General features: G+C 35.9%; 1 protein-coding gene across 5 annotated transcripts in view; it reads left to right on the forward strand.

Moving 5' to 3' along the window:
- The first annotated feature begins 3,207 nt into the window (after window positions 1-3,207).
- SCAF8 (SR-related CTD associated factor 8) overlaps window positions 3,208-18,086 on the forward strand; it is an 88,508-nt gene continuing 73,629 nt past the window's right edge. For 3 of the 5 annotated variants that reach the window (XM_081312645.1, XM_081312644.1, XM_081312647.1), the window contains exon 1: window positions 3,209-4,294. In XM_081312645.1, coding sequence (XP_081168771.1) covers window positions 4,265-4,294 — 30 coding nt within the window. In that variant the 5' untranslated portion in view covers window positions 3,209-4,264. Of the gene's footprint in view, window positions 4,295-10,874; window positions 10,964-18,086 lie in introns of all 5 variants that reach the window. The other 2 variants (XM_081312648.1, XM_081312646.1) reach the window with 2 other exon arrangements.

An 18,086-nucleotide genomic window follows, 5' to 3' on the forward strand; every position in this document is an offset into this window, starting at 1 on the left:
AAGCTATATTGGAATGTGCATCTCTTCTATCCTTAAAACTGTTATAAACAATAGTGGCAGTGCAAGAAGTCAACCAAACTACTTTTTTTGGCTTGTTTGTTTTGTGCCCTTGGCCAGTAAATAATCAAGAAGTACCATTTTTGGAAAAAGTGAAACGTGCTTAATACTCCAAAAATGTACATAATTGAAGGGTCCTTGATGCTCTCTGAGCTTGGATGTTTTCTTTGTCCTGAGAGCAAACTTCACTCCTCACTAGCACTGATGATGTTACCTAGTTTGGGTAATGAAACGTCGGCAAGAAAATGAACCAAATTGAGACAGCACCAAGGACCCCCCCATTTCAACCTTGAGCTAGAAATATTCACCTTCATTGGGATACATAATTTCATGAATAGGCTAATGTGTATATACAGATGCAAATGTAGAAGCATGGGTCTAACTTAAACTAAAATATTATACATCTCAGTCTGCTGTTATTTAGCTTATATCTGATGGAAAATCTTAAAGCTCTGCTATCCCATTTAATAGTTACCGGTATTTAAATGTATCATTTTTTATTGTTACAGGTCTCATTTATTCTTTAAATGCAAGGTGTTTTCTCAGACAGTTTTCTGCAAAATAGGATATGTGGTTGTTCTGTTTTCCTTCTGTACAAGAAAAGATGCAGCTAGTAGAGTAGTAGAATTAATGTGTATTTGCTCAGCTATCGTGAGAGAAATTTCTTGGAACTTCAAGGTCTAGGAAAGTGACTATTTAATATATGGGAAATTAAATTTCTTACATGTAATTTACAAGTTAAAAATATCTCAAATGTTTTTGTACTCCTTAGAGCAATAACTTTAATTGAAAATGCCAGAAAAATTGTTTCCTTCCCATCATTGCTTGAAATGAAATGGCAGCAAACTTTTATTTAATTAATAAAGTTTATATACTGTTCCAATTAGTTTACAATCTGTAATACCATTTTATGAACCACTGTCTTCTGTGCACTTTCAAATAACTAAAGTTCAAAACTGAATTAGGAAAAGGATTCCTCGTCATTCTTGCTCTGAATTATGAAATCATGCCTTACCTTCCATTTTTTATATAAATAAACAATTTTCATAATTTCTCCTTTACAAAGAAGAGGTAAGCTAGAAAAGTGTTGTATATTCATTCTTTCACTATTGTTTCTGAAAACCTTTAGTTCCAATATAGACTATACAGAAACTTGAAAGGCAGCAAATTTGTAATGTAATAACAGTACAATAAATTCAGTATAATAAACGTTTTATTGCTGTCCACAGAGATATTCACTAGATGGTGCTGTTGTTCTCCAGATGAACAATTTAAAATATTCTGTATTATCTTCATCAATGTCCCTACAGTATGATCTAAAAAATAACATAAAATATTGTGTTTTATACCACAGTATGATATGATTAACATGGTAAACTAGAACTGCTGAGATCCAGATCCAGATAGATGTAGGCTACAACAATCACTCTCTTAGCCCAGCCTACCTCAGAGTTGTGGGGGGAGGGGGGAATTAGAGGCAGTATTATATGAGAAAAACAGGATATAAATCTAGCAAATAAACAGTAGTTATTTTTTCTTTTTACAACCCTATAATCCCTTTTACTGGGTTGGAATCAGGATGACTGAACGGAGCTGATCATTTAGTGGCTGGATGCCCTTCCTGACACAGAGTTCGCAGCAGATATTTTCTCTTTGCGCCCTGACAGAGAAAAATCTATCCCTGCCTAGAACTGAACTTGCAACCTCCGGAATGTGAGGTTAATGTCTTCACCTCTAGGCCACTACGATGCTTAGCAAATAAATAGTAAATAAATGATTAAGGATTTTTCTCCAGACATTGTCAATAATCTACTCAATAACCATGAAATATGGTCTTACATTATTCCCTTGCTGCACAGATTGTGAGAGGTTTGCCTGTAAAATTGTTGGAGTAATCTTTATTTGGGGGGGGGGAGAAGACAGATGTATGCAACAGTGTATTCTCTAATAAACATGTTTACAATCCTGCTGAGCCCTTAATTCAAGTAGGAAATGAGAGTAGGAAAATTACTTATATAATAGTAAAGCATTTATCAACTGGAATCCAGTTCTTAGTTCGGGTCTGATTGTTATGCTATTTAGCTATTATGACATAGAATATACTATTTTGGCCGGCCAAAGATAATTTGCTGATTCAGGCAGATGTAAGGTAGGACTCTGTACTCCATTTATGTACAGAAAGCAGTTGGGCTGGTAAATGAATCTTATGTTACTAGTAGTATCAAATGACTTTTTTCTTAATAGCTATAGAGTAGCTTGAAGTGCAAGGGACGCGGTGGCTCAGTGGGTTAGGACGCTGAGCTTGTCGATTGGAAGGTCGGCAGTTTGGCGGGTCGAATCCCGAGTGCCGCGTAGCAGAGTGAGCGCCTGTTACTCGTCCCAGCTTCTGCCAACCTAGCAGTTCGAAAGCACGTAAAAATGCAAGTAGAAAAATAGGGACCACTACGGTGGGAAGGTAACAGCGTTCCGTGCGCCTTTGGCGTCTAGTCATGCCGGCCACATGACCACGGAGACGTCCTCGGACAAGCGCTGGCTCTTCGGCTTTGAAACGGAGATGAGCACCGGCCCCTAGAGTCGGAAACGACTAGCACCCATGCGCGGGGGAACCTTTACCTTTACCTTTACCTAGCTTGAAGTGCATCTGATGCATCAAGTGGGACAAGCAGGTGATCATCCACATGTTTTTTTGTGAAATGTCTTTTAGTCTTAACATCTATGGGTAGTTGAGAAAAAGGTTTAAAATTAGATTTCAACTGCGGCAGGAAGGCCACAGGTTCTTCACTTCTATGCTTTAGTTTAGTAGCATCCTGTTTTTGGCCACTCCTTAAGCACCATTATCAATCAATTCTACTGGCTTAAAGCTATGCCTAGTTTCTGATGAACAATTTACTGGGTACATATGTAGAGCTGACTTAGGTAGAGTTCAACAAATGGCAAGCTGAATAGAACCCATCCTGCTGAGCACCTAAATACCCAGAAAGTCCAGGGCTGTTGGCCAGTTTCAATTTTTTTAAAAACAAATAAATTAACTGATTGCTGCGTTTTGTTTGGTTTTATTAAATTTTTAGGACTGTATTAAGAACCCTTCCCCAAATTAAGGCTCCGCTGGATATGGAAAATCTCAGGTTTGCAGAAGGAAATGAGGCAGAGGATGAGAACAAATTTAGACTTTGGATTTTTGATGGATTAAGCCAAAGCAAGTAAAATATTTTACCAAAGGAGTAGGAGATACATAATTGATGCTAAGCCAGTTCCCTCAAGCAAGGGCAACTATCCAGCCTGGTCTGATGGGTTTGGGGTTTTAACATTGTTTTTAACTAACTTACTACATTGGGCACAATCATTTAACTTTAAATCTTGTATCCTGTATTCTTATTTTTATTGCCCTGTACACCGCCCTGAGTCCTTCGGGAGAAGGGCGGTATATAAATCAAATAAATAAATAAATAAATAAATAAATAAATAAATAAATAAATAAATAAATAAATAAATAAATTTCCGAAGCGCCGTTTAAGATATTGCAGCAAGAAAGGCTCTCTTTCCCACGCATACAACTTTTCAGTAAGATTCCTCTGCAATATCCACAAGACATGTTATCTTCGAGTAGGCTCAACCGCTAAATAAAGCACAAGACTCCATTCGCTTTCCCGATTTTGCCCGTTCTCCGGGTCGGAGAGGAGAAGGGGAGGGGGCGGCCGCCGCGGCCCGATCTTGCCATCCCTCACCCCCCCGCCGCAGGACCGCCCCTTCTCCTGCGAGGGGAATTCGTTCTCTCGCGGAGCCCTCGCTAGGGTACCAGGAGACAACCCAAACGACACTCTTGCCCGCTACCTCGCTGGTGGCCGCCGCGCCTCTCCCTGTCTGGCGCTCGCCCGCTAGGAGCCGCTCTGGCCCGCGTCTCGGCTGCTCTCGGAGGGAACTACGCCGCTGCGAGCGAAGAGCCCTCCCGACCGCCATATTGGTGCCCGCGCCGCAGCTATTGCGTGTTTGTCCCTGCAGCGCCAGCCGAGCCTGCCCTGGGGCGGCCCAGCGGAGTTGGGAGGAGCCCCCTTTTCCCCGACCCGTCCGCCTCCCCCCCCTCTAACCCTCCGCTACCCCGTCATGGCGACCAGGCCCGGTGGCCCGTGAAAGAAGCCGACCGCCGTCACCCCAGCGGAGAACAACCCCCTTTCGGCGCGGTTCTAAGCCTTTCCCTCCGCCACACAACATGGAGGCCGTGAAAGCTTTTAATAGCGAGGTCTGTCTTGGGACTCCGAGGAGGGGATGCGGGGGTGGGGAGATCAGGGAGGGGTGCTGCGGCGGCTGCTGCCGCCGTTCTTCAGCGATACTACTAGGGTGGAGGAGAGGCCTAGATGCCGTTGGGGGAACCGGGGCTGTTCGAGGGAGGAAGGAAAGTAGGAGCGGGTTTGGGAGGTGGGGGGGGGCGTCTCGCTACTTCCACTGGAGTGTCACTGTTCTGATGATGGTGTAACACGCAACAGGGCTGGAATTAAGGAGGGGAAACCGAAACGGCAACCTTGCCTTGTTTTTCTGGGTTTTTACCCCTCCCCCCGCCCTCCCCCGCCCCAATTTCTTCTCCACCCCATTTTTTTTTGCCCCTTTTAAATACCTCCCCTTCCAGGGATATATTTTCCCCAACACTCTTTCACCTCCCCCTCCCCCCCCCCCACAAATACAGTTGTACTAGCTTACATTATATAGAACGTGTGTACAGCGCAGATGAAGGTTTGGGTCTGCTGTACCCAACCCTTAAGATCCAGTGTATTAGTAGTCTTGGCTTACTTAGGTTGTGTTTGGGATAAGGAGACAGCAACACTCCGGATGATGGAAGAGGCCTAAAAAAATAAAAAAAGTCTGCATCTCCGTTAGCCTTGGGGGGAAAGCAGCGCATGCACAACTGCTAAGCAAAGGGTACCTTTGGAGTTCTGCTATATATGCGGAATAGTCTGCTAAATGGGGAGGGGGGGAGTGACTTAATGTCAACCAATCAAAACTGCTGAATTAATAACAGAGGCTATTTCATTTATTTTGGTTAATTTGAAAATAATAATAATAATGTGGAGGTAATGGGAAACAGGTTGCTAAGAAGGAGGATAATCGTATTTCCTGAACATAAATATTGTTTACTTTGCTTCCATTGTGCAAATGTTGCACTACTTTATTAAGCAGATGGATTTGATACTGTGAAAAATGTAACTTTTGGGAGAGTTGTAAAAGGAGAAAATTTAACACGCGTTTGTTTTATGAGGATCTCAGATATTGTTAAAATTTTTATATTAGGAGTGCTACCATTTTTAAGATCAGCTTGCAAGAAGATTTCTACAGTCGTGAAATTATATGTAAGCTGTTTAAGATGATATGTGAAATCACAGACTTTTAGCTTGGTTTGATATATGAACCCAGCTTCTGTGATTAATTTGGTTTGTTATATAAACTCAGCTTCTGTGATTAATTCATAGTTCAATTTATCTTGAATTTAGAAAATTTAAGTAAACCATGGTTCACTTAACTATGGGTGTGTTGTACAAATGCAGACATAATATTGAATTACTGGTTATGTTGTATTGAACCTGGTGGATTTACTTTTGAGTAAACACAAAGAAGCTAAAAGGGTGATAATTACAAATACCTACTTCAGAGTAAGTCACTTTGAAAACCATGGAAATTGCTTCTCATAGAATATTAATTGGATTAGACCATAAACAAAAAAACACACTTCAAGTAGAAATGAAATATTATAAACTTAATTTTTATGAGAAGCCATTTGTTTTGAAAACAAAAGACTTCATGTATGTTTTAGGTGCTTTCAAGTGTACAGAGAGCTTCTATAAGTATCATTTGCAGTTAATATTAATTGTTCTAAAATATGTAAATTAGCTTACCACAACATACACAGAGTGTTGTAGAGTTGTAATCTGAAGAAATTTCATTAAATTTTACTCAAGTTTACTTTTGAATAGACAGCTATAGGATTGTACTATAATTCTGTTTTGCCTGCATTTAGGTTCCACCACTATGGAATAAGCACTATTAGATTTAATGGGTTTTACTTTGGGCTAAACATGCCTAAAATTGCATTTAATGAGATTCAACCTTTGTGAGTTTACATTCAAGTGTAGATTTATAGGATTGAATAATTCAGCTACAGTATCTGCCTTAACCCTAGATTCATAAATGCATTATGATTTACATTGATAAAAATGTATGTGAAACAAAAAATAATAACGAACTTATTGTGAATCAGGAAATATTAACAATCCAAGTTTGAACTGTTTGCCTTAAACTGTTAGAATATCTCAATCCCAGCCCTTCAAGTTGTACTATAGGTGTGATACTTAATCAATTGGCTGGATTTTTGTTAAAGATTATAATCCAATTTATGTGATCACTTTGTTTTAATGGCATATAATGTGGCTAAATCTAGTAGAAAAACATTTTCAGATTTTTATTTTTGAAAAAAAATATCATTTTGTCTATAGATTATTTGTTTTAATTAATTTTTAAGCTTGGCAAGAAAAGAAGGTTCCTTAATAAAACCCCAAATTCATAATAAATAAGATAAATATTTTAGACAGGAACCATTTTATATATGGTCAGTGTGAAAAAGTACACAATTTATATGCCATGGAAAACATTGATATCTGTATTTAGGTGAAAATGTTCACAAATGTTGCAGATTGGTTTGTATATACAAATGTTCATCCTGTGGACTGTGAACAATTTTTAAGCATTTAGTCATTCTAAAATAGAAAATATTGAATAATAAGATTTTCCCCCACTGTTCTGCAAAATTTTCATTTCAGTTTTTCATCTTTTTTCCTGTATTTTTTTACAGGTCTTCACATCTGTAGCTTCTGTAGTTTATACTTACATTTGAAACAAATCTTCTTTATTTTTGCCTTTTATTTCCCTTTGAAATAAGAAACTTATTTCATTTATATATCTTTTCTTTGAATTTAAGGCAGCTTAACTAAGATTCCTTGATGTTCTTCCATTCAAATATTTCCTAGACAAATTTGGCTTCAACAATATTGTAGAATCATGAGCTGCTTCTGATTTTACTCAGGCTAGTTAATTCTGTATCCAGAAAATTAAGAAGGAAAACCTAACGCTGTTTAAATACAAAAGAAACATAAAACACTGTGTGGGGGATAGCGGGCTGAAATAGGCAGCATACCCTATCTGCAATATCTTGGAAGTAAACCCTTTTCTGCTATAGCAGAACATTCTCAAACTGTTAGCAAGGATTTATGTGGTTAGAGTTTTGTAATACCACCTTCAAAATAGCTGTCTATTGACAGTGCTAACCATGTCTTGTCAGAGTTTTAGTCCAAAACATAAAGATCATGTTTTGAAAATGATTTGGGAAAATTGCTTTGGAAGGTAGAGAAGTACCAGTACAGTAACTTTTTCATACAACCCATTAAAGCAGCTGTGACTTTCTCAAGCTTATAAGGAAGATGCTTCTTTAAAGAGGCCCTGTGCATGGGCTCCTGTACATTCCAAAGAACATCTTCCTAATAATTTTCAAAATAAAACACAGTTTTTTATTGATTTAGAAAACACAGTGGTATGTCTTTTAATAAAGCTTGTGACCATTTGAACTTGTGTTTACTCTTGTTAATTGTATAACTGTTTATTCTATATGTTGGAGTAATTTCAAATGAATGGAAAAAATCTAGGCACAATTATCAGTCTACTTATAAATTCCCTGTACAATGCTATCTGCAAGTATGGTAGTATACATCAAGATTGACATTCATTAGGAATTTTAGCAAGGGGAAGCCCAGTATGATTTGTAAAGAGAATTTGGATTGTTTTTCTGCTAATATTTCTTGACTCACAATCAGTTCTATTCACTCTGTTTCAGCACCATGCTCAGCAGCATCAATGACTGTTTTCTGTTCCTCCCTGTTCATTTTACATTCCTATATACAAAGTGAACCAATAGAGATGGGGCAGAAGTCAACTAGATAACTTTGAAAAACAACTGCTTTCTTAGAATACGTAAACAACAAAAGCCATCCTTAAGATTTAAGTAAAGTATGGAAAGCATCTGTCTTTGTTTCACCTCTGCTAAAATACCAACTGCACATAGAGACATGTTACTGGCATTGAATAATGTAACATGTAATATGTAACATAAGTTTTCAATACCATTTAAGTTATTTTTATTCATTATAATTTATAACATTTATAATACTTACTAGGTTTTAATTTATTTCCCCAAATACAAGGAAATAGTATCATTTTTTTTAAAAAAATAGATATTAGTTCATAAAGATTTCTATTAAGCAGCATGTAAACTTGTTTTTTATCAGGGACGCGGTGGCTCAGTGGGTTAGGACGCTGAGCTTGTCGATCGGAAGGTTGGCAGTTTGGCTGGTCGAATCCCGAGTGCCGCGGAACAGAGTGAGCGCCTGTTACTCGTCCCAGCTTCTGCCAACCTAGCAGTTCAAAAGCACGTAAAAATGCAAGTAGGAAAATAGGGACCACTCCGGTGGGAAGGTAACAGCGTTCCGTGCGCCTTTGGCGTCTAGTCATGCCGGCCACATGACCACGGGGACGTCCTCGGACAAGCGCTGGCTCTTCGGCTTTGAAACGGAGATGAGCACCGGCCCCTAGAGTCGGAAACGACTAGCACGCATGTGCGGGGGAACCTTTACCTTTACCTTTAAACTTGTTTTTTATAGTATGTTCCTGTAAAATAACTTGGAGTAGCTAAGATTTTTTTTTAAAAAAAGATTTATATTCAATGTTCTTTCTTTTGCAGGGATACAGAAACAAAATCCTGTGTATAAACAATAAAAAGCAGACATATTATTGATGACCAACCAGATATTGGTTTCTCTATTTGAGATATTAATAGATATTAATGTTTATATCATGTGAATAGGGCTGTGTGGTTGTTTCAAGCTTGTAAAGGGTTATTCTAGCTATTTCAGAAATATTATAATCTTGAGATAGATATATTTTGAGGTTGGAGACGAAATATTTCAGAATGAGAACACATCCAGATTTGTAAGACTATCCAATTTATTTGAAACAAGTTTTGAGTTTGCAATATTTTGCAAACATCTACCCCTACATTTTAATGTTTTTCTTAAAAATAATCTTTATTTTGTACTGAAGTGATAGTAGAAATAGTTTGTCGGAGAATGCTTGTGATGCTCTGTGATGTCATGCTGGCCACATGAGGTGGAAATGTCTTCAGACAGTGCTGGCTCAATGGCCTTGAAAAGGAGACGAGCGCTGCCCCCTATATTTGGGAATGACCAGCAGAGTAAAATCCACAGGGAGTCCTTTACCTTTACCTTTATGATTGATAGAGGTGCTTTGATTACCTGTTTTTAAAAGTTTTTTTTCAAAATTATTGTAAGATAAATTTTTTATTTTTTATTTTTTTATTTTAATCCCATTTATATCCCGCCCTTCTCCGAAGACTCAGGGCGGCTTACAATTTAAGCACAAACCAATGTGCTTAGCAATAGCCTTCATTCTATGTATATGCCTGCTTATTAGGGCTTTCCCCCCCCAAGCGGCATTATTACAAAGTCAGCTTAATTGCCCCCAACAATCTGGGTCCTCATTTTACCTACCTCGGAAGGATGGAAGGCTGAGTCAACTTGAGCCTGGTGGGATGCGAACCTGCACTAATTGCAGGCAGGTGGTGTTACTTAAGGAGGCATTAGCCCACTGCTCCACCAAGGCTCTATTTCTACAAGTAGAAATAAAAATTAAGAGTGAAAGAAAAGAGAAATGCAGAAATAAAAGTTTCAAGCCATTTCTATAACAACAAACTCATTCTAATCATCACAACCTTCAATCAGAATTTCATTTTTTTTAGCTTCGAGTATAAAATCCAGATCCATCAAACCTAAAAGGAAAATGTCTGGTTTCAGTTTTATATATTTTTTAAAAATCTTCTGAATTAAGGAAAAAAAAATCTAGTCTCAATATTTTTTTTGCTTCATCACAAGTCTACCAGAGATGATAAAAAATATCGTCTTTACAATTGCATTTCTAGCATAAGTTTGAAACACCTTTATACATTTTTAACAATTTTTTAGGCATTAAAGACCAACAACACATAATTTTACAAAAAAATTATTTTAAATTATAATTCAGTGTAATCTTCATTCATCTATATATTTTCCCATTGATCAGTCATTATATTATACCCAAATCATACAATCTTTCACATACTCATTTTCCAAATTCACTTTCAACAACATTTTATAAATCTTAGCAATAACACGTTCATCATTAGCACACAATGCATTTTCAAATTCACTTTGCAAATTCAAAACCATGCTTTTCTTATCTAAATTAAACCTTTCTTTTTGTGATACATATGTGAGCCAGTGGCAAACATACCCTTCTATCTTCAATTCTTATTTCCTCAAAATTAGCTTTATCTTGAGTAAAACATATTATTTACCACAGTTCCACCAGATTAGTCTTGTTTTTATTGCTCCTATAAAAAAAGATTTTGGGGTGTGATGGCTAACAAGGTATCCTAGGTGAGAGCTTTGTTTTATATTTGTTCCAAAGTATTAGGTTGACATGTTTAACAAAATGATTTTTAAAATCTGCATTCACCCTTGTAGCACAACAAATCTCAATTTGTTGCCCTACAAGACTAGAAGTCTCAGTTCACCCAATTCTTTATACAAACTGAACAGCAATATTCAATGTCTAATTTAAAATTTGGTAGCCTTCCTCTTTTTCACATTTTGCAACAGTTTACATTAATTTTTGGGTTTTTTCCCTTTGCCATATGAATTTAAAAATACCATTTTCCCTTTCTTAAATAGAACATCAGTAATCAATATTGCTAACATTTGGAAAAAGACATCTTAGATAAAAAGGTTCGTCTTAATTACAGAAATTCTACCCAACAAAGGTAATAGAATTTTTTTCCACCTTTATAAATCCTTTTTAATATCATTCCAAATAGTCATGTAATTATTTGGAAGTAACTTAATGTTTGTATTAGTCAATGTAACCCCAAACACTTAGTCTTTTTCTCCACTTTAAAACCTGATGTTCTCATCAAAATTTCGTTATCCTGTAATTGTCATATTATTAACCAAAAAAACCTTTCTTTATGTTGAAGTAGCTGGACTCCCAAAGTCATTCAGCTTCTTCATTAAATATTCCATTCCACTAGTTGCTTTTGTAGAATCAAAACTAAACCAGCAGCAAAAGTTCTCTGTTTATACATTTCTTTTTTTATCTTCAGAATTAATATTTTCCTTTCCTGTCTAATCTTTCTAACAGAACTTCTAAAAACACAATGAAAAGTATAGGATATAAAGAACATCCTTGCCTTGTTTGTAGCCTTTTCAATCTGACTTGGCTTAATCAAAGCTCAATAACATGAGCTTGCTGGGATGTATACATCAACTTAATCCTATGAATATTTTCTTATCAAAGTCCATGTTTTCCAACACTTTAAACATAAAGACCCAATTTAAATTGTCAAAACTTCTGAAAAATATTAATGCTGCTTTTCCTGATTGTGGTATTGTGAATACTCAGCAACACCTAAGACAGTTTTCAGTTGTCTCTTAGCTGCTTTTTTGGCAAAAATCCAGACTGATCTTTGTGGATAAAAGTATGTAAAACTTCAATCTTACAGCGCATATTGCAATAAAAAGTTTGTAATCATTATTTAGCAGTGATATTGGTTTGTAATTTTTTCATTAAAAATATCCTGAGCTTCTTTTGGCAATAAAGCAACATTGGCTTCTTTCCAGTTTTGGGCGTTATAGAAACTTGCAAAATAGAATTCATTACATTCTTAAGTGGCTGTAAGAGGTAGTAGACTACAGGTAGTCTACCTGTAGTAGACTACAGATAGTCCTCAATTTACAATAGTTCATTTAGTAACCGTTCAAAGTTACAATGGTACTGAAAAAAGTTACTTATGACTGTTTTTCACACTTATGACCATTGCAGCATCCTCATGGTCATGTGATCAAAATTTAGATGCTTGGCAACTGACTCATATTTATGATGGTTGCAGTGTCCTGAGGTCATGTGATCACCTCTTGTGACCTGACAAGCAAAGTCCATTGGGAATTCAGATTCAGTTAACAACTGTGTTACTAACTTAACAGTTATAGTGATTCATTTAACAACTGTGACAAAGTTGTAAATTGGTGGAAAATTCACTTAACCATTTCACATAACAACATAGATTTGGGACTCAATTGTGGTTGTAAGTCGAGGTCTACCTATATTGACTCCAAAGTCCATATGAACCTGGTTCTTTACCCATTTTCATCTTTTTAATGACATCTCATATTTCAAAAGTTGTTATAGGTGCATTGATTTTTTATGGGCTTGTGAAAGTTTTGGTACTTGTTTGTTTTCATAGATAATTCCATCTATTCCAAATCCATTTCCTGTTTTTTATACAAGTTGGGGGAAAAGTTGTAAAAGAACCTCTGAATAGATTCATTATCTCTTAACACAGTATCACCCTCTTGAATTTTCTCTATGAGTTTCATTTCCTTTTCTCTTAATTTATATCTCCTTGGCTTTTAATAATCAAAGGGAAAACTTTAACTCTGAGATGAAAACTGAATGAAATCTGAATGAAAAGGTTATAGAGAATTGTAAAAAGAATCCGAATAAATTTTTTGACAATAGTTTGGGGAAAGGTACAGATTTAATAATGACTGGGATGCTAGTAAGTCTGTTAAGTAGGGTTATCTTATTCAGCACAGTTGCCTTGTGAAAAAGAAATCTCAAGAGAAGATACAAACAATATTGTATAAAATTAAAAGAAAAGAAATTGAAGCATAGAAATTACCAACAGACACGAAGTTTTTATATCAGATTAAGTTGCTAAACCAGCAATTTAGCAGAAACTGAATTGAATTTGGTTACTTGACTTCTTAATGTATCAGAAAGTTGACAGGTGGAAGTAAATTTCCCACTGCTCATCTTCAGCTTACCACAGTAATAGTAAGAATAGTGAAAATATTTTCCCCTTTTTGAACTTCACTAACATAGCAGTGGGTTTTTTTGTTTAATTTGTTTTGTTCTCTATAATAGTTTAATTGTGAAACAATGTCATTATTTCAGATTATTGTGTTTTGACCATTCATACTTATATTTATTATTCTGTGCTTTTATTTACTAATTCATCCACCTACTTTAGAAAGTGTTGCCATCTATTTTATCATAAAATAATAGTAATATAAATAGTAATTTTATTGCATCTGATTGATTGATTCTTTTTTTGTTGTTCCTGGGGTCCTGATTTCTTTAATTGCAATTTGAACAAGCAGCATGCACAGATTGTTACATTTGTGTAACATAAAGAACATAAGTGTGAAATCCAATCCAAGAATTATGCTTTGTTATGTCCAAACAAGTTAACATTTTTAAATCACTTTAAGTTAGAGTTTCTGGTTCATGTGTAAAATCCTAGCCACTTTGGGTATATAAAAGTTAATTCATGTGTGGAACAATAAATCTGTAATACAGGTTGCATGTTCAGACATAGCTTGTTTAAATTGTTCAGTAAGTGAAAGAAAATAAGTAATTTTTAATATATAATTGTAGCCTTTGCTTTTTATCATTAATTGCTGTTTTAAATATTCTCTAATTTTTTTTGTATACTATTGTGACAGAATTTGTGTACCGGTCTATTGGAAGTCTGCTACTTGTAAAGTATTTAGAATAAAGACAGAACATGCAAAGAATAACAGCACATTATGATTTGATGATATATTTTCAGGTGTTCATTGCTATTAAATGGCAATTTACATGATTACATAAATTGATAGATTGATCTTTTGGAACCAAGTAACTTGCTTTTTCCCACTATACCAGAAATATTTTAGATATTTACAAAATAAAATATTTCTGTAATTCAAAAAGCATAATGCAGGCAGGCTTATATTTTTATAGAATAGACCTATATCAGATGAAACATAATGCAGAAAGAACCACAAGGTGAACTATTAATGTGTTTACTTTTGGAACAGAATACTGGATTAAATGGATGTTTAATCTAAATGAAGAGAATTCCCTTTAAATGCAATCTGTAGTTTAATATCTCTCTTCCTTTATCTAAAGTATCTACCATAACCATTCTCTTTTCTCTCGATACATACATATTCTTAAAATAAAATTAGCCTTCAAAGTTTAAAGAATAATTTCTGCTTGGAAACTATAATTTTGAATTCATATATTTTGTTTAGGGGAATTGCTTTTGCAGCTTGGTTTTTAAAAACATGTTTTACTATTCTTTTAGATATATTAATGAGAACATATTTTTCATCTGTCGATACATTGATCTGGGAAACCATGACTCATCTTTTTTCCCGTTTGAGAGAAGGATAAGATACAGGTAAAACTCAAAAAATTAGAATATCGTGCAAAAGTTCATTTATTTCAGTAATGCAACTTAAAAGGGGAAACTAATATATGAGATAGACTCATTACATGCAAAGCAAGATAGTTCAAGTCGTGATTTGTCATAATTGTGATGATTTGGCGCTCCAAAATCTCCTGGTAGACGGCTGCGTTGACCCTGGACTTAATGAAGCACAGTGGACCAACACCAGCAGATGACATGGTTCCCCAAATCAACACAGACTGTGGAAACTTCACACTGGACTTCAAGCATCTTGCAGTGTGTGCCTCTTCATTCTTCCTCCAGACTCTGGGTCCTTGGTTTCCAAATGAGATGCAAAAGTTGCTCTCATCAGAAAAGAGGACTTTGGACCACTGAGTAACAGACCAGGTCTGTTTTTCTTTAGCCCAGGTAAGACGCTTCTGACAACGTTTGTTGTTCAGGAGTGGCTTTACAAGAGGAATACGACATTTGAAGCCCATGTCCAGGATCCGTCTGTGTGTGGTAGCTCTTGATGCACTGACTCCAGCCTCAGTCCACTCCTTGTGAAAGTCCCCAACACTTTTGAATGGCCTTTTCCTGACAATCCTCTCCAGGCTGCGGTCATCCCTGCTGCTTGTGCACCTTTTTCTTCCACACTTTTCCCTTCCACATAACTTTCTATTAATGTGCTTTGATACAGCACTTTGGGAACATCCAGCTTCTTTTGCAATTACCTTTTGAGGCTTTCCCTCCTTATGGAGGGTGTCAGATGGTTTTCTGCACAACTGTCAGGTCAGCAGTCTTCCCCATGATTGTGATTTTTACTGAACCAGACTGAGAGACCATTTAAAGGCTCAGGAACCCTTTGCAGGTGTTATGGCTTAATTAGCTGATTAGAGTGGGACACTTTGAGCCTAGAATATTGCACCTTTTCACAATATTCTAATTTTCTGAGATTGTGGATTTGGGATTTTCATGAGCTGTACTTGTGGATTTGGGGTTTTCATGAGCTGTACACCATAATCACAATTATGACAAATCACGGCTTGGACTATCTTGCTTTGTATGTAATGAGTCTATCTCATATATTAGTTTCCCCTTTTAAGTTGCATTACTGAAATAAATGAACTTTTGCACAATATTCTAATTTTTTGAGTTTCACCTGTATTGTGTAATAATTATGCCAAATCACAAACCATAACTTTAAAATTGGATTGGTCAAATCTCAACAGTATAAAAAAAATTCTTTCCACCCCAACATGATTTCATTGTTTAGCCATTCATTTTAGAACAAAAATGAAGGTAGAGCAGCTAGGCTAGGAATTTAAAAAGAGTGAGTAGACAGCATGTAGATAAATGTTATTGAAAGAAAATTAAGAGTAAGTGGACACTAAAGTTAATTCATAAATTATTTTGAGATTTTTATTTTGTTTCAAATTAGTTGTAATTAATCATCTGCAACAAAATATATATGATCCACTACAATGAAACCTATAGACTTCTTTTCCTATACAGTATTGCAAAATACTTTTAACACAATATGTAATGGTTACTGTTACCCTAAATCTTTATAAACTAAAGACCTTTGAGGGGTACTATAGGCGATATGTAGCAGGATCAGATTCTTTTGGCCTCACTCTTATCTCAGAGTGGAAGGATGACAATGGATGAAGTTATATTGAGTTCATTGTAAAATGTTCAATAACAAAAGCTGTGTGGGGCTTTGATACTTGCCTTGTGTTACTTTTCTTGATAGAGTAAGCTGTATGTCATACATTAACAATGGTTCCCTATGCTAAGTTTTATTTTTTTAAAAATGGAGGATGTTGAAGGTGGAGCTTAGCTGACTTGGAGTTAGATTGTTAAACTTCAAAACTTTTCTATATCGAGTCAAGTAGGAATAGTGTCAAATTCAGTTCTCAGGAAAGTTTGTCTGGCGTTAGGGTAGTTTGTGGTAAACTCTTTGTGAAGGTATTTACTTCCTCTTCATAGAACGGGTGTCAAACTCGCAACGTCACGTGACATGTCACGACATACATATCACGATTTTTTTGCCATTGCCAGCAGTGGAATGGGCATGTTTTGCTATGATGCATCTGGCCCATGGGCCGGCAGTTTGACATCCCTGGCATAGAAAAATCAAGCAAATAGCAAGGGTTCACAGTTATCCATTCCCACAAGGGTCAGTGTAGCAAAGAAATGTTATTTTGCTCTCAGTACATGTTCAGTATTTTTGTCCAGAGCAGCTTTTGTTGTCATTTACTCTGGAAAACATCTTGCAACTCTCAAGTGCTTTCTGCAACAAATGTGCACAACATTTTGAAATTTGTTGTTCCACATAATTTGTTTCAAATTTAATTAAAATATTTAATATAATCTAGGACAGTTGTATAGAATCTATTTCATTTTTTACAACCTTGAGGGTATGATTGTGATGCTTGTAGAGGTTTACATTGCCATTTGCCAGCTGGACCCCTGCCCATTACACTTTATTTGAAGTCAGTTGGCAGGAGTAAGAGAAGATGACTTTTATATGGAAGAAAAACACTAGACCCACAAGTTTATAGTTACCACTAATTATTAATTTTAATATTCCTCTTTGGAGCAGGTTGATTGAATTTATACCGGTAGCTGTGATTCAACTATTGTATAAATGTTTTTCAAGACTAATATTAGTATTTGCAGCCACTGAGTTTTATTATTTTATAAATTTCTGTTATTGTTGTAATCCATTTGCTTTGGGATTTGCATAAATCAGAAATAGTTTTTCAGTATTTTTAATACATGAAAAATATTGGGTAGAGAGTGGGAAATAGCACTTAGATTTAGATACATATTTCTATTGTATTTAGGTGGAATAAGGAGTAAGATAAGGTTTGGCAACCATTTTAACTAGCAGATCTGCTTGAGGCTTGTAAATAGCTGAGATTTTTTCTCCCATATATATGCACGCTCTGAAAGCTTGTGCAATTTGGCTTAATTATTGTTTCATTGGTGGTATTTAGGGATGTTGGGTACTATGGTGCCAGAGGTGTTATATTGCTCATCTGTGGACTAGGAAAAGTGGATAACATTGAATATATGAACCTGTGTTGGTATGCTCAGGAGTTCTGTCTAGAATATTTCCTGTTTTTAAGAATAATACATATGGTCTTTTATTTAAACTTCATTGAACATGGGAAAACTTGGTCTAGCTATTTAACATCTTGAATATGTGAATTTGTGAGTTTCTGATTATGCTCTGAATTTTCCTATTCCATCCCCCAGGTGAAGTGGCATCTTTCCATTCAAGAATACATAGTGGCTGTAAAACACTTGACTAGATAGAACTTTTTCATAGGGGAATACTCACACCCAGGTACTATGAAACTCAGGTAGAAAGGGCATAAGAGTGAAAATCTCAAGAAGCAAACTGGCAGGCAAATACTGGTTTTAGTGAAAGAGTGAGACGGGCTCCTTGCTATACATCAGGAAATCTTCATCTGTTAAGCTTCAGGTAGCACATCCAATTATGATCAGCTGTTGATCATGATAATAATTGGTAACTCTCCAGTTTGGATAGTATCATAATCATCTTTATGGTGGCTGACCATCATTTCTGATTTTCTTTTCTTTAAAATATATGGTTAACTTTTTCCTGATGTATAAATGTCATGCTAAGTTGTGGTGT

This window comes from Vipera berus (assembly GCF_964194415.1).
Source record: "Vipera berus genome assembly, chromosome: 1".
NCBI lineage: Eukaryota > Metazoa > Chordata > Lepidosauria > Squamata > Viperidae > Vipera > Vipera berus.